At 43.3% G+C, this 25,398-nt stretch overlaps 2 protein-coding genes across 2 annotated transcripts in view; one reads left to right on the top strand and one right to left on the bottom strand.

The window, feature by feature from the left end:
- Positions 1-22,651: 22,651 nt before the first annotated feature.
- Positions 22,652-23,680, bottom strand: LOC138094460 (WAS/WASL-interacting protein family member 3-like). Its single transcript, XM_068990528.1, has 2 exons — positions 23,668-23,680; positions 22,652-23,508 (listed from the first exon to the last, which is right to left on the bottom strand). The coding sequence occupies exons 1-2, from the start codon at positions 23,678-23,680 to the stop codon at positions 22,652-22,654; spliced, it is 870 nt and encodes a 289-aa protein (XP_068846629.1).
- BASP1 (brain abundant membrane attached signal protein 1) overlaps positions 23,015-25,398 on the top strand; it is a 54,516-nt gene continuing 52,132 nt past the window's right edge. The window contains exon 1 of the mRNA XM_068990687.1: positions 23,015-23,171. The gene's annotated coding sequence lies outside the window, so the exon portion shown is untranslated. The remainder of the gene's footprint in view (positions 23,172-25,398) is intronic.

Below are 25,398 nucleotides of genomic sequence, written 5' to 3'. Positions count from 1 at the left end.
ATATTTTGGCCATACCACATGGCTGGTAGGATCTTGTTCCCCAACCAGGGAATGAACCCATGCCTCCTGCAGTGGAAACATGGAGTCCTAACTACTGGACTGCCAGAAATTCCTCTTTCTGTTGCTTTGATCTACCAGGTTTGCTGTCACTTGTTAAGTTAGCCACAGGAAACTGATATAGTCTCCAATATTCTAAGGCTACATTCAACACATATGCCATGCAGTGCTAGTCATCCATTATTCTCATATTTAATGCTATTTTCCAACTGTCAACATCTTACTGCCCCTTTTAGGACACTGATCTCAGTCCTTTGTGTATTCTCATCATTAGTTTTTATGTGTCAATTTATGAGCTGTGCAATGCATAGAATTGGTGGAGGCTTCGGTTACTCTTTAGCAGTCAACAAAAATAAATTGGCTTATTTTCTAATTGACAAATTTTGGAGCAGAAGTCTGAGAAGCTTATAGAATTAGGTGGTCTGGCAACTCAAAAGGAAATATGCATCACATGAAGGTATTTATGAACAATTTTACTGATTACACTTTGTAGCAGTTTAGCGTGTAGTTCGGAGAAGGCAATGGCAACCCACTCCAGTACTCTTGCCTGGAAAATCCCAGGGACAGAGGAGCCTGGTAGGCTGCAGTCCATAGGGTTGCAAAGAGTCAGACACGACTGAGCGACTTCACTTTCACTTTCCACTTTCATGCATTGGAGAAGGAAATGGCAACCCACTCCAGTGTTCTTGCCTGGAGAATCCCAGGGACGGCGGAGCCTGGTGGGCTGCCGTCTATGGGGTCGCACAGAGTTGGACACGACTGAATCAACTTAGCAGCAGCAGCAGCGTGTAGTTTGGAACTAGACTTGTTGGGTTAGAATTCAGCTTTACCAATTGATGGTGGGAAACTTATTCATCTTCTCTTGGTCTCAATTTCCTCATCTGGGAAGTGGGTATGAGAATAAGTACTAAATGGATACTGACTCATAGGGCTTTCGGTGAGGATTAAGTGAGTTAATGATTAAATGAGTTAATATGTGTAAAGTTCCTAGAATACCACCTGGGGAAAGCTGAATGCCACAGAAATAGTAACTATTACTAATGCGTTTACACCCCAAATATACAATTAGTGTGAAAGTACCTTAAAAAACGGGGAAGGACTGAGTGTTCATGAACTTAAATTATTCCTTTAGGCTAAAAGCATCAAGAAAGTGCTCCTACAGACATAGAGAACAAACTTGCAGTTGCCAAGAGAGGTAGGGGAGTGGGAGATAGATGGATTGGGAGTTTGGGATTAGCAGGATTATATTATATATAGAATGGATAAATAACAGGGTCCTGCTGTGCAGGGAACTATATTCAGTATCCTGTCATAAATAGTAATGGAAAAGAATATGAAAAAAGAATATATATACTCTGTGCTTGGTCACTCAGTCATATTTGACTCTTTGTGACCCCATGGACTGCAGCCTGCCAGGCTCCTCTGTCCATGGGAATTCTCTGGGCAAAAATACTGGAGTGGGTTGCCATGCCTTCCTCCAGGGGATCGTCCCAATTCAAGGATTGAACCTGGGTCTCCAGCACTGCAGGCAGATTCTCTACCAGCTGAGCTACGAGGGAAGCCCGAGAATACTGGAATAGTAGCCTATCCCTTCTCCAGAGGAATCTTCCTGATTCAGGAATCGAACTGGTATCTCCTGCATTGCAGGAAGATTCTTTACCAGCTGAGCTAAATATATATATATATAAAAAAAAGTTGATTTACAATGTTGTGTTAATTTCTGTGGTACAGCAAAGTGGTTCAGTTATATGTAACTGAATCATCTCTTTGGGGACCATTTTTTTTTTTTTTCAGATAAAGTCCCAACTGTTTAGCCCTACTTCCTAGACCCTCCAGAACCTGGTCTCTGCTGGCTTTTCTTGCTCAGATGGTCATATACCTGGGACCAAACTGGAGGTACAGAGTTAGACTTCAGTACAAGTGGATTGCTCACTATCCTCTCCAAGTAGTCCTCATTTTTGCCTCTAAAGTCCTTGAACTACCCTCCCTATGATCAAGTAGACAATTCTACCTTTCCAAGAAAACTCAGGCCCAATCTCATCTCTTCACAAAGTCTTTCCTTACAGCCTTAAGTCTTCAGTGAGTGTTCCTCTCTCTGACTCTGAAAATAGTCTTTTGGAAATTAGTCAAACTACTTGCTGAGTTATTTTCTTATTACTGTCTTTAATTGTTCTTGAAACTTCTATTATTAATATCTTGTGCTTATCTTCCCAACTAGTAACTCTTTGATGACAAGTTTTAATTTTAATTAAAAAAAATCAAGATAATATGTGTACATAATTTAAAATGTCATCAGTACATCAGAAAAGACTTACAGTGAAAAATACCACTTTTCTTTTCTTTCCTTCCCATCTTTCTTTTCACATTCCTTACAGGAATTCCTTTTCGATTCTTAGTTGGTTCTCCTGGCAAATTCCTCCATGTATTATTTTTCTTTCTCTAGTTCCTGAATTATCATTTATAGGCTATCTATTGAATTTCTGCTAAGGAATATAAACATAGGGTGTTCTCCCTCCCATCATTCCCACCCACACTTTCACCTTACATTTTCCTAATAAAATCACAACTTTTGCAGTTGAATTATTAGTCAGTATTTACATAATTACGACTATATAATATGGTTTATCACTGAGCCAAATAGAGTATACGAGCTTTTTTTCCCTAAACTTTCATTTTGTTGTCTCTGAAACTATCGCTCATTTTATTTCCAAATGCTCTCATAAAACTAACGTGCTCGTCAGTATTATTTTCCAAATTCTCAAATGCAACATATAATCTTTCAGCTCAGGTTTTGCTAGGAAATCTTCCTCCCACAGATTCTGTTCACCTGATCTAGTCTTGGCCAGTTGTTGACTGAACTGGCAGCACCGTTGTTCTACCGGGACTTCCCTTTCTTTCCTGTGTTGAACATCTTCTTTTTTTGGTTCCATGTGCCACTTCTCTTTGGTATTGGCCCTCATTCTACTGGGATCCTTAAAGTTTGAAAACGTCTATTCTACTCTTACTTTTGGTGGATAGATTGGCTGGATATAAAATCCTAGATTGAGAACAATCTTCCTTTAGAATTTAAAATGTTTTAGCTTTTCCCTCTGGTGTTTTCATTCTTATTCCTGATTCCATTGGTGTCTTTCTTCTCTGGATGGCTTTAGCATCTTTTCTTTATCCTTGGAGACTTTCAAGAGACTGCTTTGTTGTGATCTCTTCATTCACTGTACTTGGTATTCAGTGTGCCTTTTTCATTTGAAGACTTGCGATCCTCAGGCCTGGGGAACACTTTCTATAAACACTCTGACAATTTCTTCCTTTTAGTTTTCTTTCTCAAATTTCAGAAATGTTGGGCGTCTTGTTCCAGACCTGTCTTTCTATTTCTTAATATTTTTACTTTACTTTCTAGAATTTGCTCCATATTATATTATAACCTTCTTATTGAAATTTATCTGTTTATTTTTTTTAATTCTCAAGAAATCTCTCTTGCTCTTTGATACTTGTTATTTTATGAACAAACTCTCTTCTCTAATAGCTCTGATGGTACACACACACACACACACACACACACACACACACACACACACATCTATTTCCTGCATCGTCTCTATATTCCCTGGAGTCAATTCTACCATCTCCTCTAACTCATGTACAAATTTTCTTAAATACCTGGCAATCTTTGGCTGTCCTTTTGTAGTTAAGACTAAGAGACTTGAAAACAATTTGCAAGCTCTCTGTGTGGTTAGAGCTGCAGGCTTCACAATTACGTCTAACTAAAATTTTGGCTAGAGGGCCAACTGGTCTTTTCATTAGCAAGCCATTTCTCCAGAGAAGCCTCCAGTCTTCTACTGGGTGGGTGGGTGGGGATGTTATTTTCTGCTTACAGGAAAATACAGCAGGGACCACGTTCTGAGAAATGTTTCTGGCATCAAGTTGTGAGGAAGTGGACTGAGTATTCTACCATGATTAGGCTGACCCTTAGTTAATTCCTCTACTTTCAGGCCTGCCTCAACCTCTTTCTGGTGCTCATCATTAACCATTAGACTGGTGCTTCTTTTCTTTTTAAATTGGGGTATAGTGAGGTTTTCCTGATGGCTCAAACAGTAAAGAATCTGCCTGCAGTGCAGGACACCTGGGTTCAGTCCCTGGGTCAGGAAGAACCCTTGGAGAAGGGAATGGCTACCCACTCCAGTATTTTCGCCTGGAGAATTTAATGGACACAGGAGCCTGGTGGGCTATAGAGGAGCCTGGTGGGCTGCAAAGAGTTGGACATGATTGTTTCATTTTGACTTACAATGTTGTGTTGATTTTTGCTGTATAATAAGTAAATCAGTTATATGTGTACAATTATTCCCTCCCTCTTGGACCACTGTCTGCCTCTCTATTCCTTGCTTTGGAAATAGGTTCATCTGTACCATTTTTCTAAATTTTACATACATGTGTACATGTGTTAATATACAATATTTATTTTTCTCTTTCTGACTTACTTCACTCTGTATGACACATTCTTAAGTCTGTCCACGTTGGACTCAGTTTCTCTAGAGCAAGTGTCCAGTTAAGGCTTGGGGCAGGGAGCTTGGAGGTGGTTGCCTCTGTTGAATACTTGGGAGGGAAGTTGGGGGTACATTTGTTCTATGCCGAGACTGTCAACCAAACCCCTGCAGTGTCCCCTGCCTTTGAGTATCTTCCAACTTGAAGTCCTAGATCTTTGAAGGCTCTATAGGGTAAGCTGACTTATCAATCCTTCTGGGAAAGAATTACAGTTTAAACCATTTTGTTTTTCATTAAAAAGACTAGTTGAAAAAGTATTGTTGTGAATTGTGTGATGGGGTGGAATTTGTGATGCTCGATCTGGGTTGAAAGAATCAGCAGAAACTGCAGGTTAGAATCTACATGACTCAGCAAGTTGGCTGTTAAGAGGCACACACTGAAAGCTGTATTAAGAACACTAAGTTGTCACCAACGGGAAAGTAAATTTGTATTCTTTGGGATATTAGAATGCATTCTCGCAGAAACATCAAGGGGATGTAAAAATAATTTTAATTTGGCACCAAATAGATGTTGCTTTGTTACCATGCCCTGGGGCCCATAGGCGAGATATCCCTTCCTTTCCTTGATGCCAAAAACAGAAGGGAAGAGAACAAAATTATTTAATGAAATGGAATTTTAAAATCAGAATATCTTAGGTTGAGTAATTTGTTTTCATTGAATGTACCTAGCAGTCAAAGAAATGTGTACCTTATTAGCCATTTGCAAGCCAGGAAGACGGTCCTCACCAGATACTGAATTTGCTGGCTTGATATTGGACTTTCCAGCCTCTAGACCTGTAAGAAAATAAATGTCTGTTATTTTACCATTTGGTCTATAGTCAGCTTGAGCTGACTAAGATATTCAGTTACTGTTCTTCCCCTTCACCAGACTGTGAACCCTAAGAGGGCATGAGGGTAGAAACCACATGTTTTTGTTTAAATTATTTCTGTACCCACAGAATTTATCTAGTATAGCAGTAGATTCTCAACAATGATAAAAAATGTTGAATGAACGGTAACAAATAAAATATATTTTAATTAAAAAAAAAGAAATGAGTACCTTCTGATTAACAGGCTGTAAATGCAGAGTAGCAACACCAGGGGAATTAACACTAGTTGTTTAATAAATATTCTTGAGTATGTGCATTCCATGGAGCCATGGATAGCACTTAATCGCTCATACTTTCCATCACTCTCTATGTAAAAAATGTTTCAGTCATATCCGACTCTCTGTGACTCCATGGACTGTAGCATGCCAGGCTTCTCTGTCCATGGGATCTCCCAGGCAAGAATACTGAAGTGGGTTAGCCATTCCCTTCTCCAGGGGGTCTTCCTGACCCAGGGATAGAACCTGGGTCTCCTGAATTGCAGGCAGCTTATTTACCATCTGAGCCACTAGGAAAGCCCAAGTCTTTTTCAGTTCAGTTCAGTTGCTCAGTCATGTTCGACTCTTTGCGACCCCATGAATTGCAGCATGCCAGGCCTCCCTGTCCATTACTAACTCCAGGAGTTCACCCAAACTCACACCCATTGAGTCAGTGATGCCATCCAGCCATCTCATCCTCTGTCATCCCCTTCTCCTCCTGCCCCCAATCCCTCCCAGCATCAGAGTCTTTTCCAATGAGTCTTTTCCACCTCTTCATATGAGGTGGCCAAAGTACTAGAGCTTCAGCCTTAGCCTCAGTCCTTCCAAAGAACACCCAGGAATGATCTCCTTTAGAATGGACTGGTTGGATCTCCTTGCAGTCCGAGGGACTCTCAAGAGTCTTCTCCAACACCACAGTTCAAAAGCATCAGTTCTTCAGTGCTCAGCTTTCTTCACAGTCCAACTCTCACATCCATACATGACCACTGGAAAAACCATAGCCTTGACTAGACGGACCTTTGTTGGCAAAGTAATATCTCTGCTTTTGAATATGCTGTCTAGGTTGGTCATAAATTTCCTTCCAAGGAGTAAGCGTTTTTTAATTTCATGGCTGGAATCACCATCTGCAGTGATTTTGGAGCCCAAAAATAAAGTCTGCCACTGTTTCCCCATCTATTTCCCATGAAGTGATGGGACCAGATGCCATGATCTTCGTTTTCTGAATGTTAAGCTTTAAGCCAACTCTTTCACTCTCCTCTTTCACTTTCACCAAGAGGCTTTTTAGTTCCCCTTCACTTTCTGCCATTTTATTGGACTCTAAATCTCATTTTAAATCTCACAACGATGCCAATACCTTCTAACGCAACTTAAATAAGACCTAAGGGTGCTTTTTTATCATGAATGTGGTAGGTAAAGTGGATGAATGGAGATGATCAATGATACTAATGAATAACTTAACATTTATTCATTGCTTAACATCCACCACACATAAGGCTAAGCATTTTTTATGTATTTGTTCACTTATTTTTATAACTACTATATAAGATATTGTATCAGTTAATTTAGATTAAGTTACACTGCAGTTAAAAAAAAAATAGACCCCAGATAAAAATAGATCTCAAAGGATTATGACAACACACATTTATTTTTTATTCACATGACATGTCCATCATGGAACTGTGTCACTAGGGACCCAAGGTAGGGCAGCTCCTGGGTGGTGGATACTGGTAGTTTCAGGTGATGAGAGAGGAGAGCTGGTAAACTAGGAGCTTGTTCTCAAAATTTCTATTCAATGACATGTGACTTCTCCCCTCCATTGAATGGCTGAAGCTAGTCACATAGTCACTCCTGACCTGCACGTGTCAGGGAGGTTTTATTCTACTTCATGGAATGTGTGTGTGTGTGTGTGTGTGTGTGTGTGTGTGTGTGTGCGCGCGCACTTAGTTGCTCAATCAGTCATGTCAGACTCTTTGCAACCCCATGGACTGTAGCCCTCCAGGCTCCTCTGTCCCTGGGATTTCCAGGCAAGAATACTGGAGTGGGTGGCCATTTCCTGCTTCGGGGGCTCTTCCGAACCCAGGGATTGAACCTGCATCTCTTGCATTTCCTACACTGGCAGGTGAATTATTTATGCCTGTGCCACCTGGGAAGTCCTATTTCATGGAAACACATCACAAATCACGTGTTCATGCCTGCTCCCTGTGGGTGGAGAAGTCCAGTCATTCTTCAGGGAAAGCAGCAAATATTTTGAGGAATGCAACCCACCATCAACAAAACAAAATCAGCAAAACAAGACAAAAACACAACGTGGAGGACTTCATAATGCAGAAATGTGAGAATCAAATCCTGTATGCAACTTTTTCAAAAAGAGAAATAATTTTCCTTTGTAGGCTATTATTCTAGGAGGTAGTTGGTAAAGAAAAAGAAAACGTTAAGGTATTATCTATGAGGAATAACACCAAGAGATTTCTTTACAAAAGGACCAATCTAATGTTATTTCTATAAATTAAACTCAGATTCTAAAATCTAGATTTCAGACAGCTTAGGTGGTCTCAAAGAGGATCCTGTTTCCCTTTGGGGATTCTGTAGTGTTTTACATTTACCACGTGACTCTAAATTTGCCAAATGTGAGGAATAGCTGGGGCACTTAAGCGTTATTGTTTTAAGGGGATATAATCTTAAGAGGAAATAGTTTCCGATCATGAGAAGTGTACCTTAAACTCCTGGGTACCTAGTCAATCTGTGCATTTTATTTCCTTTCTAATGGTTACATAAAGTCTTGTCTGTCAAGTAAGTACTTGTGAAGACAAGTTCATACACATCTCACTACTGGAAACTGTTTTCCAGTTTATTCAAATATTCATTGAAAAGCCACCACTTCCCTGGGTTTAGTGTTTATCACATTATGGCAATCAGCCAACGAGTTGACAGTGTTTTCTTGGTATAAGCCTGCCATCTTGTGGTCGTTTGGAAAATCAGATTTGGTAAAACAAGTGTTCTGCAGTACTTTTCCTTGAATTAGTATTTTTTGACCTCCTAATGCCAGGTGGCTTCCTGGCAAGTAGAAGAGGAAAAAGTAGAAGCAGAGACAAATTTTATTTCCTTGGTCTCCAAAATCACCGTGAACACTGACTGAAGCCATGATATTAAAAGACACTTGCTCCTTGAAAGGGAGGCTATGACAAATCTAAACAGCATATTAAAAAACAGAGACATCACTTTGCTGACAAATATCCGCCTAGTCAAAGCCATGGTTTTTCCAACAGTTACGTATGGATGTGGGAGTTGGACCATAAAGAAGGCTGAGAGCCGAAGAATTGATGCATTTAAACTGTGGCGCTGGAGAAGACTCTTGGACAGCAAGGAGATCAAACCAGTCAATCTTAAAGGAAGTCAGTCCTAAATTTTCATTAGAAGGGCTGATGCTGAAGCTGAAGCTCCAATACTTTGGCCACCTGATGCACAGAGCTGACTCACTGGAAAAGACCCTGATGCTGGGAAGGATTGAAGGCCAAAGGAGAAGAGGGGATTAGAGAAAGAAATAGATAGTATCACTGAGTCAATGGACATGAATTTGAGCAAACTCCAGGAGATAGTGAAGGACAGAGGAGCTTGGCATACTGCAGCCCAGTGGGTTGCAAAGAGTTGGACATGACTTAGCAACTGAACAACAACAACAACGCCGTATGGCGCAGTGGTAAGGAATCTGCCTGCCAGTGTAGGAGATGCAAGAGACTCAGGCTTGATCCCTGGGTCAGGAAGATCCCCTGGAGGAGGAAATGGTGACCTGCTCAAGTATTCTTGGCCTGGAAAGTTTCCATGGACAGAAGAACCTGGCAAGCTACAGTCCAAAGAGTCAGGGACAAGACCGAGTGGCTGAGCACACACATAATGTGTACCAAACAATGTCCTACATACTAGGCTCATGACAGTGAATGAAATGGACAAGAATCTCTGCCTTCCTGTAACTTAAGTTTGAAAGCAAAAAGACTTTCATATATAAGTTTAACTTTGGAGATATGACCCCATGTTCTTTACCATTCTTCCTGCTATGTTTAAGCAAAATAACCTCTTCCTATAAATGTCAGTTCATTCCCTTTTTATTCTCCAAATCCATATACCTCTTGCCCTCCCAAGGACTTGGCAACTATAATTAACCCCTCATTCCTCTACGTTCTCAGTCTTTGTACATTCCCTTCAACACATACACATGCTCCAATAGCTGTCATTAAAAAAACAAAAAACAAAAAACACTTTCCTTTGTTCCAAACTCTCTCTAGCTAATGCTGCATTTCTCTGCTTCCCATCACAATAAAACTTCTCAAGGTTTTGTTTGTATGCTTTGTGCCTACAAGGACCTCGCCTGCCTTGTTTATTACTAAATTCTCAGCACTCTGGCAGAGTTCCTGGCATTTAGTAGGTGCTTGGTAAATGTTTACTTTACACATGAAATCATATTGCAAGAATGGCAACTCCCACCCAACCCCGGTCTCTGGGTAATCTGGTGTTTGGAAGACAGAAGTAGAAAAGGCACTAGAAAGTGAAAGTGTTAGTCGCTTAGTCATGTCCAACTCTGTACGACCCCATGGACTGTAGCCCACCAGGATCCTCTGTCCTTGGAATTCTTCAGGCAAGAATATTGGAGTGGGTTGCCATTCCCTTCTCCAGGGGATCTTCCCAACCCAGGGATTGAGCCTGGGTCTCCAGCATTTCAGGCAGATTCTTTACTGTCTGACCCACCAGGGAAGCCCCAGAAAAAGCACTAAGTTGAGAATTATGCTTAGCACTTGGAAAGATGCTTTAATCTTACGGCTTCCCAATTTGTAAAGTGAGGCCCTGGAATTCATTGGAGATGACAATTACATATCAGCCTTGGGGTAAGATCTAATTGACAGTGGCATCTTGGGTATAGTATAACAAAGAATTTTTTGCCGAGTAAAAGAATATTGTGATTGATTGATATTGACTGATTAGCAGTGCCCAACTGGATGTGGAAGACGGTGTTGGCTGGGCATTCCTGGGTTACATGGCTTCCTTCAGCTCTAATTGTGAAATGATTTGAAAAGACAGATTCCCAAAACATTGTCATTTCAACTGCATTTTAGATTTGAACTAGATTTAAACCTTTGAGCAGTTCTCAACATTTAATGATAGAGTAAGAGTCCAATTCAGATTCAAAATTATAAACTACAATCTCTAGGAATAAATCTAAGATGAATTGAAAGGGATCTACATCCATTTATTTAACTAGAATTCATCTGATATCCTATATCTTGAAAGAAAAGCATTTTATTGTATATTAAAAATCTTCCTTTCAGAAAAATGTCCTGCACTGTCTGGTATTTATTATGTCTGTTATTTTATCTCCCTAGATGTGTTATCTTTTCTTCTAGTTGGCTGGCTTCATTTGCTTTCTTTTCTTCCATTTTGCTTCTTTACAAGGAGATAATCCCAGGCTAGACTGATGAATATTTCAAGCTTTATTTCCATTATGGGAATAATAAGTGTGAAATTAATGAGATTAAGATAAAATGAACCCCAGAAGGGAGTGTAAGCACCTTTTAATGAAGATCAGGATTAAATGCAAATTTTCATCACTTCATAGTTCACTCAGTCGCTCATAAACGTTTTGAGTGGATAAAAAAACACCTGAATGGACATAGAGACTTAAAAGAATGGGTAGAGTTTATCTCAGTGCAAAGAAAAGATAGTGATTGGTGATTTTAGTGGGAGGAAGTTATTAATGATGTATACCAGGGCTGGACAAACTGCTGATCTTGTGTCAAGGCTGACCTGCCAATGTGTTTTTGTAAATAAAGTTTTATTGGGCCACAGCCATGTCTATTTGTCTTTATGGTCTGTGTGGCTGATTTCTTTTGATATGGCAGAGTCCCTGTGGCAGACAGAACTCTCCTGGCTTGCAAAACCTAAAATATTTACTATTTTGGCCCTTTTTAGGAGGGCCTTATAAGCTTCTCCATTAGATTATTATTATTTTTTTAAATTTACTATTTAAAGTAGTTTTAATATGCCTTTTAATATACTTGGTTAGTTTTTCTGGTCACACCATGTAGCATGCAGGATCTTAATCCCTGAGCAGGGATTGAGTCCCTGCAGTGGAAGCATGGAGTCTTAACCTCTGGGACCACCAGGGAATTCCCTAGATTGTATATTTTTGAAGACAGGAATTCTAGGTTTAGCTTCAGTTTTTAATTTACCTTTAAAAAAGTATCAATCCCTTTGAGATGATCAGTTAATAACTCTAAGAAATGTCATATAGCATACACATTTCTGCAGTGGGTGGTATTTTCTAGTAGTAGTTACACATGTCCTTTAGGCCAATCTTGTTTTTCTCAGCCCTCAGGGCTCTGCCCCTCGCCCCTCCATCTCTGTGCTCTGCTAGGGTCTGCAGCGAGCCACACTGGAAGGGTGTCCATCACCAGACTCCCACAGCACCCCTTCAGGCAGACCTAGGGGAGCCCTCCCTGGCCAAAATACAAGCCAGGGTCTTAAATTTAGAAGAAGAAAAAGAAAAGCTTAAAATACAAATATTCTCTTATTATTTTTCAGTCAATACAATACGTGAGAAGTTGATTTTTGCACCTCAGCTTTTACTTAAGTGTGAAAGTGTGTTAGTTGCTCAGTTGTGTCTAGCTCTTTGTGACCCCCTGGGCTATAGCTTGGCGGGCTCCTCTGTCCAGGGGATTTCTCAGGCAGGAATACCAGAGTGGGCTGCCATTTCCTTCAACAGGGAATCTTCCCAATCCAGGGATGGAATCTGGGTCTCCTGTGTTGCAGGCAGACTCTTTACCATCTGAGCCACCTTTACTCCAAAATATCTGGCATTTAGTAAGAAGCAGCCAAAGTGCAGGAGATGGAATTCCAGCTGAGCTATTTCAAATCTTAAAAGATGATGCTGTGAAACCACTGCACTCTATACGTCAGCAAATTTGGAAAACTCAGCAATGGCCACAGGACTGGAAAAGGTCAGCTTTCATTCCAATCCCAAAGAAAAGCAATGCCAAAGAATGTTCAAACTACCACACAATTGCACCCATTTTACACGCTAGCAAAGCAATGCTCAAAATTCTCCAAGCTAGGCTTCAACAGTACGTGAACTGAGAACTTCCTGATGTTCAAGCTGGATTTAGAAAAGGCAGAGGAACCAGAGATCAAATTGCCAACATCTGTTGGATCATAGAAAAAGCAAGAGAAGTCCAGAAAAACATCTACTTCTGCTTTATTGACTATGCCAAAGCCTTTGACTGTGTGGATCACAACAAACTGGAAAATTCTCCAAGATGGGAATACCAGACCACCTACCCGCCTCCTGAGAAAGGAGGTCAAGAAGCGACAGTTAGAACTGGACATGGAACAATTGGGAGAGGAGTACCTCAAGGCTGTATACCCTGCTTATTTAACATATATGCAGAGTACATCATGCAAAACGCTGGGCTGGATGAAGCACAAGCTGGAATCAAGATTGCAGGGAGAAATATCAATAACCTCATATGCAGATGACACACACTTAGGGCAGAAAGCAAGGAGGAACTAAAGAGCCTCTTGATGAAAGTGAAAGAGAGTGAAAAAGCTGGCTTAAAACTCAACATTTAAAAAACTAAGATCAAGGCATCTGGTCCCATCACTTCATACAAATAGATGGGGAAACAGTGGAAACAGTGACAGATTTTATTTTCTTGGGCTCCAAAATCACTGCAGATGGTGACTGCAGCCATGAAATTAAAAGATGTGTGTTCTTTGGAAGAAAAGCTATGACCGACCTAGACAGCATATTAAAAAGCAGAGACATTACTTTGCCAACAAAGGTCCGTCTAGTCAAAGTTATGATTTTTCCAGTAGTTATGTATGGATGTGAGAGTTGGACCATAAGGAAAGCTGAGTGCCAAAGAATTGATGCTTTTGAACTGTGGTGTTGAAGGCTCTTTGAGAGTCCTTTGGACTGCAAGGAAATCAAACCAGTCCATCCTAAAGGAGATCAGTCCTGAGTGTTCATTGGAAGGACTGATGCTGAAGCTGAAACTCCAATAATTTGGCCACCTGATGCGAAGAACTGACTCATTGGAAAAGACCGTGATGCTGGGAAAGATTGAAGGCAGGAGGAGAAGGAGATGACAGAGGATGAGATAGTTGGACGGCATCACTGACTCAATGGACATGAGTTTGAGCGAGCTCCAGGAGTTGATAATGGACAGGGAAGCCTGGCATGCTGCAGTCCATGGGGTCACATAGTGGGACATGACTGAGTGACTGAGCTGAACTGAACTGAGCCAAAGGGGAGGGGTGAAGAGTTCACGGATGGCCACCCCGTAGTCCCCTAGGAGCCTGGAGTCCCAGATTGAAAACTTCTGCCCAAGACTGAAAGGAGAGGCAGCGCCAGGGCGTGGGGGGCGAGAGTAGACATGTGTTTTGAACCGACCTTGCTCCCACAGTGGACACTGCCCAGAGCAAGGAGACTCTCTCTGCTCCCTTCCTGTGCCCTCCAGCCACATGGAGAATCTGTCTAGGTGCTCCAGCCACAGTTGCTGGTCTGGACCTCATTATTTTAAATTTTTTCATAAAAACGTTTTTGCAAAATTAAACTAAGATGGTTTCTGCATTTGCAAGTTGATACAATAAATGGCCTCATGAGAAAACTGCTATATCTCCAGTAAAAGTCATTACTGAAAAATTTTCCTTTAATAAATTTAGTATCTTTTACAGAAAGGGATATAGAGATACATTCTTCTTAAAGCTGATTGCTAGGAAGAGTTGTTCCTTCTGACACACTTGAAATGTTTTCCCTTATCAGAAAAATTAATAGATAATATTTTGATTTTTTTCTCTCTTGGCTTCCAAGAAACTTAGAGCTAAATTATTTGTGCAAACATGGCAACATACTTCAGGCCTTCCGTTATGGTTTTCTGAACCCTCCCATCTTCCCTGATTCATTACTTAAGTTTTGTTATTTTATCCCGTCCTCAAAGGTCATATTGGTGGGGCTACAAAATTAGCTTCCTTAGAACACATTTTCTGAGTTATGTTTTATGAATTGGCTAAGAGTTTTACATTCATTTTCTCATATAATTTTCAGAACAGTCCAGTGAAATTGGTGATTTTCTCATCTTCCAGAAGAAAAGACTAAGGCTAAAAGACAAGAAGGATTGTAAAGCAAGAAAGTGAAGGCAAAGTTAGGATTTGATACCATTTATCACCTAAAAGCCAAGCTGGTCAACTCAATCACTGAGATGGACAATCTCTCCCAGTCATATTCTGGTGGGTTTCAACAGATGTCAAAGAGACCAGCTTTGTAAAAATGGAATAAATTTTCCCATTGGGGAAAAAAAAAAAGGTTAATAGGATGAGCAATTACTAATAGAAGACTTTTATCCATAGAATTGATATTAACCGTTTCACAAGAGACTGAGACCGTGACATCAAATGAAATCCAAGCAATGAATCGACATTGGGAAAACAGTCTAATCGTGTCTGTAATTAATATGCAACTTAAAACCATTATAAAATGTTTTGGCATTGGAGCTCTGTAGAGGTAGGTTCTCTTAGGTTCTTCTGGTTGCAGAAAATTTGTTTAATCTTATTGGTGGACAAAACCATAGAAATCAGCACAGTGTCAATGTATGGGTCCTCTTTCTAGAAACTGAGGAAATACTTTAAAAGATGAGAACCATGTGCTGCTGTCACTGCAGCATTATTAGCAGAAAGGAGATAACTAGTCTTCAATAGAAGATAAAATGCTCAGGTGATTTTGATTCAACAGCAATGCTGTGTACTAGAAGTTCACTGATACACTGAGGAAGACATAACAAACAATATTATAAAGAAAACAGGACTCTGTTTTGATTATGCAAATACAAAAATTAAGTTACTACATGGATGGAGTGGCAGGAACTAACTATAGACTAAAATCTTATTCCTCCTATTAATGAAATCCCCATCTCAGAATCTGGGAGTGGGAGGCAGTTCTCTACATTAGAAGTGGACTGGATTAGGGCACCCCAGGGACCTCGGCCAGCAGCCGAAAGGAGAATGCCAAGGCTGCGGCCACATTGTTCATCCAAACCGAGCCACTAATTTAAAGGTGAAGCAGCAGAGAGATGCAAGAAGCAGTGGTATGGTGTTAAAATACGGAGTGCCAGGAAAGCTGATGAGAAGGCAGTTTCCAAGTAGCGATTTCTTAGCCCAGGTCTCCCGAGCAGTGTACAAAATTATACATTGTGATTCCCAAAGTAATGAGTGGTCACTGCAAAACCAGTCATTCAACACAGAACTTTAGAACATGATATTAGAAAGCTGAGTAACCTTCTGCCCCACCTCTGAAATGACACTGACTCCCACTGAGAACTACAGTGAACAGTTTGGGCTGAAATCCTGTGGCTCCTCCCTGTGTATTTATGTATAGCATAATATAAGGACAGTAATACTTTCTATACCATTCAGGAACTTACTTTAGACATCTAGGAAGTTGTTTTTGACATCTTTCCTTGTGTTTAATTTTGATCACATGAGTCTTTTAATTACTACAATGAGATTGCTTTTCTTTTTTGTTCTAAGTCCTCCAGAAACGCTGATGCTTTAAGACAGGGACCATGCTTTCCTTGTGTGTCCAATTTCCTGGCCCATCACTCATTTTCACAGATGACTTTCGGGTCCCATTAAAACTATGGATACAATAGCTGTTTTTGTGGTTGGTTGGTTTTTAGATATCCTCAACCATTTTCGCCAGCTCTTTCTTGAATACATTTGCAATTTGGCTTTCTTATTTCTTACTATTTTGCTTTTCTGTTTTGGGAGGAATCATTCTTTCTGACATTACGTTGAACTTTGCTGAGTAGGAGATTTCTAGGCTTAAGAAGCAAGAGGGTTACGGTTTCTGTTTGGAAGTCTTGGGAAGTCTACCCAAAGAGCAGAGTTGGGGAGATGTTGGAATTTGACAATATTTGCACTTGGAGGAGTAGGCAAAGCAGCATCGCTTTACTAATTTACAGCAAAAACAAAACAACAAAAATGCATTCTCTGCCTTCTGCTTGGCAACTTACTTTGCACTTAAAACCAATTTATTTGGGGCACTATTTCTTGCATTGGAGTTAAAAGTAAAAATACCAGTAGGGTATTTGATCTGAGAGAGAAGCAGGTGGTAACAAGAAATGCTGGTCTTAGGCTTCACAATACTTAATGTTGGAACCTCTATAGTCTCTTTTACTCAAAAGGAAAACCATATGAAAAAGTGTTCTACAACATTCTTTCTTTATGCCATTGTAAAGTCACTTGTTATTTGAAGAGCTTAATGGGTGATTATGGAGGAAGGGCAGCTGAAGAATTAAGGACTATTTCCCCAAGACTAAGGTCCCTCTGTTCTAATCCTCTGCCCTGTGTCTGTAGAAACAGGTAAGCAGTGCTTGAAAAAAGCCCTCCCTGGTTAGGGAGGCAAATATCCTTTGATCACTGGCTTTATGTATTTTCTTTTATTTATTTATATTGAAGTAAGTCAATTTACAGTATCATGTTAGTTTCAAGTATACAGTATGCAGATTCAGTTATACACACACACATTCTTTTTCAGTCTTTTCCCTTATAGGGTATTACAAAATACTGAGCATAGTTCCCTGTGCTATATAGTAGGTCCTTGTTTATATAGGTCATATTTATAAACAGTAGTAGGTATCTGTTAATCCTAACCTCCTAATTTATCCCTCCCCCTTTTTCCCTTTGGGGCTTCCCATGGTAAAAACTCTGCCTGCAATTTGCAGGAGACTCAGGTTCAATCCCTGGGTGGGGAAGATCCCCTGGGGAAGGGAATCTTCCCTCACTCCAATATTCTTGCCTGGAGATTTTAATGGACAGAGGATCCTGGTGGGCCACAGTCCATGGGGTTGCAAAGAGTCGAACATGACTGAGTGACTAAACCTCCACCACCTTTCCCCTTTGGTAACCATAGGTTTGTTTTTGTCAATGAAAAAAAGATGCACAACTTGGGAGTTGCAAGTTAAGTTTTATCTGGGGCAAAATGAGGACTGCAGCCTGGGAGGCAGCACCTCAGATAGCTCTGAGAGACTGCTCCAAAGAGGCAGTGGGAGAAGGTCAATATATAAGGTTTTGGAGAAGGCCAAGTTCAGAACCATTAAGCACTCATTTTACAAAAGGTTTTCTGTTAGTAGTGAGGATCTGATGTCACCATGAAGGGATTTAGTGCTTTTCTAGATAAAAGGAGATGCAAGGACTGAGATCATAACATGAAAGTGAACGTTGCTCAGTCGTATCTGACTCTTTGCGACCCCATAAACTATAGGGGGGATAATCTCTAGGCTGGGATACTGGAGTGGGTAGCCATTCCCTTTTCCAGGGCATCTTCCCAACCCAAGGTTCAAACCCAGGTCTCCCACGTTGCAGGCAGACGCTTTGCCCTCTGAGCAACCAGGGCAGTCCATCTCTGCAGAGGCAAATGGCAAATGCCCTCGTTGTTCAGTCATTGTCAGCGCTCTTGGCAAGCGCCAATTTGTAGTTGACATTTTCTATGTCTAGTTTTGTGTATGTGCTTCATAGAAAATGCTAGTGAGTAGATAAAGTGCTTTGGGATTTACAGGATAGGTGGGGAAATTCCTGTCTGTGAAAGGGAGGAGGGAGTTGGGAATGAGAACTATTCAGGTAGAGGATAAGATTTGTTTTTTATCCGTTTGTTATCTGGGCCAAAAATGTTTCCAGTGTGGTGCCAAGGCCAGGTTGCTCCTTGCATCTCAGGTCCACTGTTTCGTGGTAAACACACGTTGGCTCAGGTTTCCAGCTCTCCTCTTACAGGACAGAAAGAGGAGTGTGAAACAGGGGGCCAGGTGAGTTGTTTTCTTCCATTTACTCAGCATGTAGGAATACAGTGAATTAAAAATCCTTGCCGTGGCTCTGAAGGTCACCGCCTAGATCTGTGATCTATCCAAGAAAGGTGGCAATGAAGGGGCTCAGGGTGCAATGCAGCCCCTACTCAAAGGAAATCTGTTAATTCTTTGCACCTCCAGAGTTGCTGCCTCCACTGACACCTTGAACCACAGCAAGAGACAGTTCCTCAGGCAGCACGTGTTCTTCAGAAAAATCAAGTGTTAAACCAAGGTTTCTCCACTCGCTGTTACTGACATTTCAGGATGAGCAACTGCCTGTTATGGGGGCTGTTCGGTGTGCATTGTAGGAGGTTTAGCAGTAACCCTAATCTTTATCTATTAGTTAAATTAGTTAAATCTAAAGATGCTTGATCTTTATCTATTAGCACCACTTCTCCCCTTATGAGTTCTCCCCAAAGCCTGGAGATATTGCCGCTTGTCTTCTGGGACTCAGAAGAGCCCTTGCTTGAGAACCATTGACTGAAACAAAGTCCTTTCTTAGCTATGTGAAGGCTGAGACTGTAATAACGGAGGTGGAAGGTGCAGCAGGGGGAGGGAGAAAGGGAGAAAGAGGACGTAAATATGCACGTCAACATTTTCCTTTGATTAAAAATTATGAATGTATTTAAGAAAGAAAAGCTATCTACTTTCATATGTAATACTGCCTGTCTAACCTTTAGCTTGCAATTCATAGAAGAGACCTTGTGAACAAATTGCAGCAATTCAATCCTTCGCCCAATACTTAGCTGTCCTGCTGAATTGATCAAATTCTCTATAGAAGTCTCTGTGGGTTTGCATTAATTCAGTGGCCCTGAACAAGAGCTAGTCAAAAAGATGTCAGGCAAAGGTGGCTAGGGGAACACTGGGCTGACATGACTGTGACCATGCTTTTGCTTCATTCATGTTGGTCCACAGGTATTATTTGGGGTCGTAATTCTCTTTTCAGTGTTTAGGAGGAAAGACTGGGGAACTGGGAAGGTGCCTGGCCTCGGTGGGTGATATGAGAGGTACCGAGAGGGGAGTTGTGGGTGAGCTTTGGATGTGAGGCGAGGTCTACATAATAATCTACCCTATATGTCTCAATAACAATAGATATGATTTTAAAAGCTGAACACATATTGAGGTTTTTGTAAGCCTACTCATTTAGGTGACATGAGTCCATTTCATTGCAAGCAATTCTACAGCAAATCCTTTAGTAAAAATCAGTAGTCGCAGAATCATTTATCTTTTTGATGAATATTTCCATAATGCAGGTTATGCCTCACTGAAGCAAAATACGTAGGCAATTGAAAATGACAGTGAAATTCATTTTACATCCCAGGAAGTCTAGCTTTATGAAAAATTATTCACTCCTTTTAGAGAGTAAAGCAATGTTTATTTTCATGTATATAATGTTGAAAATTAATTACATTTGTCACAAACTGCACCTTTAACATCTACTTCCAAGTTAATTTGTCTATAATCTAAACAGCGAGTGGTATCCATAATAGTTTATGTTAACAATTTTCTGAACTCCAGAGCTTTAAATTGCTTAGTCATTAATTCCCTAAGTGTGGGTTTAAAAAAAAAGAAACAAAACCTTTCAAGAGCATGCATCTTAAAAATGTAAGATGTTAGATGAACAACTAAAAATGAGTCTAAAAACATCAACAAATTGGATTTTATAATGTATTGAGATATAACAGATATAACGTGTTGGGTACCACCTGGTGCATATCTATAAATTCTGGAAAAGCCTCCATTCTTAAGATTAATAGCACTATCAGCCAGTTACATCATTATTTCATTAAAGAAGAATTGCTGTAAAAATCTTTTAAATAAACAAATCTGATGGAAGACAAAACTGAGGAGACCTGAAGTCTCACTGATGTAAGCTTGTAAGCTTTTGCCTCCTGTTTCTATGGTAACCTGTGATCTATATTCTAACCACACCTTTGAAAGGCTTGTTTTCTCCATCGTGAAAATTTAGCTAGGAGCACTGAAAGTACCAAACATTAATTGTTAGGGTTTTTTTTTTTTTTTTTTTAAATGAAAAGATAGAAGATAACATCCAAAGACTTACCACACAAACACAATAGGAACACATATTTACTCATTTGGGGATGAGTTTACATGACTGGAAGATCACAGGGATGAAAACTGAATGCTAAATGAAATAACTATGCAGATACCCTAACAAATATATTCAATACATATTATGAGCATAAAATTGTAAGTGCTCATTTAATTGCATAGGGCTAAAACTTAAAGACTTGCTCATAACAGTTCAAAAAAAAAAAAAAAAAGATAGGTCAGTAGTTTTCAACCTGGAGGGATGTTTGCCTCCCGGGGGATGTTTGGCCATGTCTGGAGACATTTTGGTTGTCAGAAGTGGTGGTGGTGGAGGTGATACGTGTGTGTTTCTGTGTATGTTACTGGTAACTAGTGGATGGATAGAGGTCAATAACGATGATGAACAACCTACAGTACACTGGACAGATACACCCAATCCCCACCCCCATCAGAAAATTATCTGTCCAAAACAGGAGACTGAGAAACCCAACACCTAACTTCAAAATAATGTGCTGGAATGAGGGACATATACTGAACATAGAAAATTATTGAACATTTATGTTCAAATAAATAAAATGCTTTTATTTGTAATTTGCTTCCCTGTTTTTGTACCATATTTACTTCTTTGGCTCAGTGATAAAGAATCCTCCTACGAATTCGGAAGCTGCAGGAGATGTGGGTTCGATCCCTGGGTGAGGAAGATCCCCTAGGAGGAGGAAATGACAACCCACTCCACTATTCTTGCCTGGAATATTCCGTGGGCAGAGGAGCCTGGTAGGCTACAGTCCAAGGGTCGAAAAGAGTTGGACAGGACTTAGCGACTGAGCGCACACACACACACACATTTTGTTATTTCATTTAAATAGGAAACAGACAAAAGAAAAAAATGACAACGACTGCAGAATTCCCTTGCCCCTTTGGCTTTCATAGGTGTATATTTCCAGCTTTCACGCCTTTGTCTAATTCGGCGTGACCCACATAAACCGTAAATATCAGTACAGTCGGGGAGCTTTGTTCCACTGCAAAACTTCGAGGCTTGTATGGGGTTGATATTGTCACCCAGCTTAATTTAAATATAGCAATTAAATTCTGGTAAGTTTATTCCTTGTTAATCGGAAATGGACTTACCTTTTCCCACTTGAATGCGGATGCACTTGCCTTTGGCGTCTGCCTCCTTGTAACATATGGTTACACTGTATCATTCCGGCTTTGGATACATTCCTATCCTCCAATCCTCGCCCAGGTCAAGAGGGTAGAACCGTCCTGGAGAAGCAGCCGCAGCATACTTTGGTTTTCTTTGCTGCGATGTGGGCGAGCCAGAAAGCAATCCAGATACCGCCAGAGGGCGCCCAAATGCCGCAAATGAAAGTTCCAAAGCCTCAGAAGGGTTTTGCAGGAAGGGTAAAATTGGCTTTTGTCTAATGAAAAGAGCTATACCGTTCTAAGCGATGTCGTGTTACGTTATTTTTCGCATTTGCTTCTTGCCAACAGATAAGCAAGGTGAGCATACATCCCCACCCTGGTGGTTATTTTGTATTCCTGTAATAAAGTGACAGCCCCCCAGGGACACCCCACACCCCGCAGATGGCCACGGTTTTGACCTGTGCGTTTCTGAGCTTGCACTGTGCGGCTTGTCTCGGCTAACTCTCTCTTCCTGAGAACTGGTGCCTCCGTCAAAGCACAGACATCAAAAAAAAAAAAAAAAAAAAAACCCAAAACCAAAAAACAAACAAAAACCCGACGGCTCCGTGCCTAGGGCTCTGGTCTTCCCTCCTTCTTCTCCCAAGTCCTGAGAGCATCCTCGCAGGGGCGACGCCGCGCGCCCGGCCAGCTGGACCTCCGCGCCGCGCTGGTCCAAAGCCGCAGCCTGCCGGGGCGCAGCACACTCGGTGCACCCGGGCGCCGCCCAGGCGTGCCTGCCCTGGGAGACCACTGTCCACCCTCGGGCGTCGGTCCTAATGGCCCGAAGGGAGCCACCAGGTCAACCCCTCCCCCGAACCTCACTGCCCGCCCGGGTATCAGGATTTCAGCCGGACATAGCGAGCGTTCGGATAGGATGCTGAGAAAGGGTAGCAAGGGGCAGGGGGCGTCAGGCACCACCTCGAGGCGGCCCCTCAAGGTCTGAGAAAGAGCCCGAGACCTCTTACCCAACCGTTCCAAACAGGATAGACGGAGAGAGAGAGGGGGGCGCAATGGAGAGCAAGTGTGTGTGTGTGTGTGCGTGTGTGTGCCCCAAACATCGCCGGCGCTGCAGGGGGAGGGGAGGCGGCGGAGATGGGGGGCTAAGGACTGGAGAGGAGTGGAGGGGAGGTGGGTTGGGAGTGGGCTAGGAAGGCAGGAGGGGCCCGGGGATGGAGGGAAGGGGAGGGGGCGAAGAGGGGAACCAGCCCTTTGGAGAAGGCAGGCGGGGGTACCCGGGCAGGCGGGGCTGGGGGACCGCGGGGAGCGGACGGGAGGCGGGCGGGGCCCCGAGTGGGTGGGAGGGGAGGGGCGTTCGGGGGGCGGGGCGAGCGAGGGGCGGGCGGGCGCGCGGGGGGAGGGCGCAGGGCAGGAAGGGGAGGGGGAGCGCGCGCGCGAGAAATGCAGAGGCTGCGGCGGCGGCGGCGAGGGCAGTAGCGGCAGCGGCGAGGGCGGCGGCGGCAGCAGCGCGACAGCTCGCTCCTCGCTCCGGGCTCCCCGCCGTCGAGCCGGGGAGAGAGCCTCCCGCCTAGCGGCCAGGCACCCGGCCGGACGACGCCCAGCGACCCGGGCCCCTCCGCGGCACCGCGTTCACCTCGGGGCGGCCACAGGCACCCAGACCCGGTAAGGAGGCGCGCCCCGGTGGCCCCCGCAGCCGCCCCGGACCCGGGGTGCCGGCCGCCCCGGGAGCCTCCGTTCCCTTCCCCCCACCGGCACCCCCTTCTTTCCCCATCTGCACCCGCCTCCCCCCCCTCCCCGAGGCCCTTTGTTCTCTCTCGGCGCCGCGGCCCGGGATGGGGGGTGTGGGGAGGGGGAGTGGTGCGGGGCCCCCGATTAGACGGCGCTGGTCGTGGGGGTGGGGATCCCTCGGGGAGGGCTCCGTCGCGCCGCGGGGGACTGGAGAGATGGGGGGAGCGGCCCCCCGAGGTGGGTGGCTGCAGCCACTCGCAGGGTGGGGAGGCTGGGGGGATGGGGGGCTGGTGAGCCTGTTAAGCGGAGTTGGCGGTGGGTAGCGGGAGGAAAGCAGCTAGTGCAGCAGGAGATTGCGGAACGTGAAGCCCTTGCGGTGCACTGAGTCCCGAAGAGACAGTTTTGTGAGTCTGGTGGGAGAGGCTGTCACCCGCCCGGCTCATCGCCGGGAAGAAGGCGCTGGGTGCGGGGGTCGCAGCGGCAGAAGACGAAGGGTGGGGGTGGGGTGGGGCGAGAGTGTAAGGGGGAGAAGGGATACGGGGGGACGTGGTGTGATCAGAAGGAAGGAGGTGGCTTTTTGGTTCAGCAAATGGGTTTCCTTGTCCGCTGGGACTCCCGAATCTTGGCTTGGGGTGGCCGAGGAATGCGAGGTTCACACGACAACGTGCCTCCCGAGGCACCACTGAGCCGATCAGAGCCCCAGCCCGGGAGGGGGCCGAGCTGCCTTGCCATTAACCTGTGGGCTCCATCTGAGCGTGTCCTAGTCTCCAGCACTCAGTTCGGAGAATGCACTGGGCGCCTCCTCTGGCGGCCCTGGCCCGGAGGGTGTGAGCTTGAACCTGACAGCGCGCGGCCCCTCGCCGCCTAGCCCGGCCGGGAGCGAAGGTTTAGGGTTTAGTAGGTTTTGCCTAAAGCGCTAATAATGAAACCCGACGCCTGGCCCCTGTTCCCCCTTCTTCGCCCAATCGCCTCCTCCCTCCTTCCCCAGAGAATAAAAATTGCAGAAAATCCTTGGATCCGAGCGCACACACAATGCGTGGCTACAAACCGCATTCTTTTCATGAATATTCATCGAACGCTTGGCTGGGCTCCTTATCTGCTTCCTGAAGAGACATTTCCGCCTTGAAAAGAACTCCGTGAACAGTCTTTGCCTGTGTAATTTTCACCCTGCTTAAAATAACGCAGCGCACATGGGTGCATTTTTTAGTATCTGGAACAGGATTGACAACCACGCCTCGGTCTGCCGCGAGGCCACTAGCATATCTGCGGCAGGTTAAAATCAAACACTGTCAAAGAGGTGGTCTTCCTGCACTAGGGGTGTGGATCAGCCTCGCAGGGATTACAACTGGGGCTCACAGACCTCAGTACTGCGGGCAAAATGAATGAATCCGGACTGTAATTACCTATTCCTTTGTCTTGGCCTCGCGCATGCGCCGGAGAGCAGGGTGTGGAGGGCCCGGGCCGACCCATCTGATCCCTCCATCACCCACCCACCCACTCCCTTCCCAAGCCCAGGAACAAAGGCGTTTGCCCTAAATGTTGCGTGAAACCCTTGGATACAGATGACAGTTTTCCCCCACCCCGTGCGTATATTTCTTCTCCCAGGCTATCTCATCTTTTGCCTTCTTAGGTATTTCAATTGATGAAAAATAAGATTAGCCTTGATGCTGAGGGCAAACTGTGGGGTTTAATGTTTTTGTAACCGAACACGGCTCTTTTCCTTTCTCGTGCTGTTCATTGTTCTTTTTCCTGTAACATATCGCACTGCAGTGATGGTGGCCCTATTAATTTGCATCAGTTAACCGTTTGTCTGAAAGATTTTTGCTGCTGGCCGTTTGATGAAGGGACATTGGTCTCAAAAATGACAGTGGGTCTTGCCCCTGGTGTCACTACGGGAGAAATTAAGACATTTGGCATTTCTTCGAACAAGAGGGCCTACAAAACCCAGAGTTGAGAAAATCGTTACTTTGTCAGGATCCTAACGCTGTTTTCTTTTGATTCCTGCCTCATTGTTTCATTAGGAAAATCCGAGAAGAACCCCATGGAGATGGAGACCACTGGTAGGGGAGGAAGAAGGCACGTGGGGCTGCTGGGGTGAAGATGGTCTATTAAGTTCTTAATTTTTCTTTTCCGTATATATCGATATATGTCTCCATATGTA

Source organism: Capricornis sumatraensis, chromosome 18 (genome assembly GCF_032405125.1).
Source record: "Capricornis sumatraensis isolate serow.1 chromosome 18, serow.2, whole genome shotgun sequence".
In the NCBI taxonomy this organism is placed as follows: Eukaryota; Metazoa; Chordata; class Mammalia; order Artiodactyla; family Bovidae; genus Capricornis; species Capricornis sumatraensis.
The sequence above is the reverse complement of the archived record's forward strand: the minus strand, read 5'-3'. Positions and strand labels throughout refer to the sequence as shown.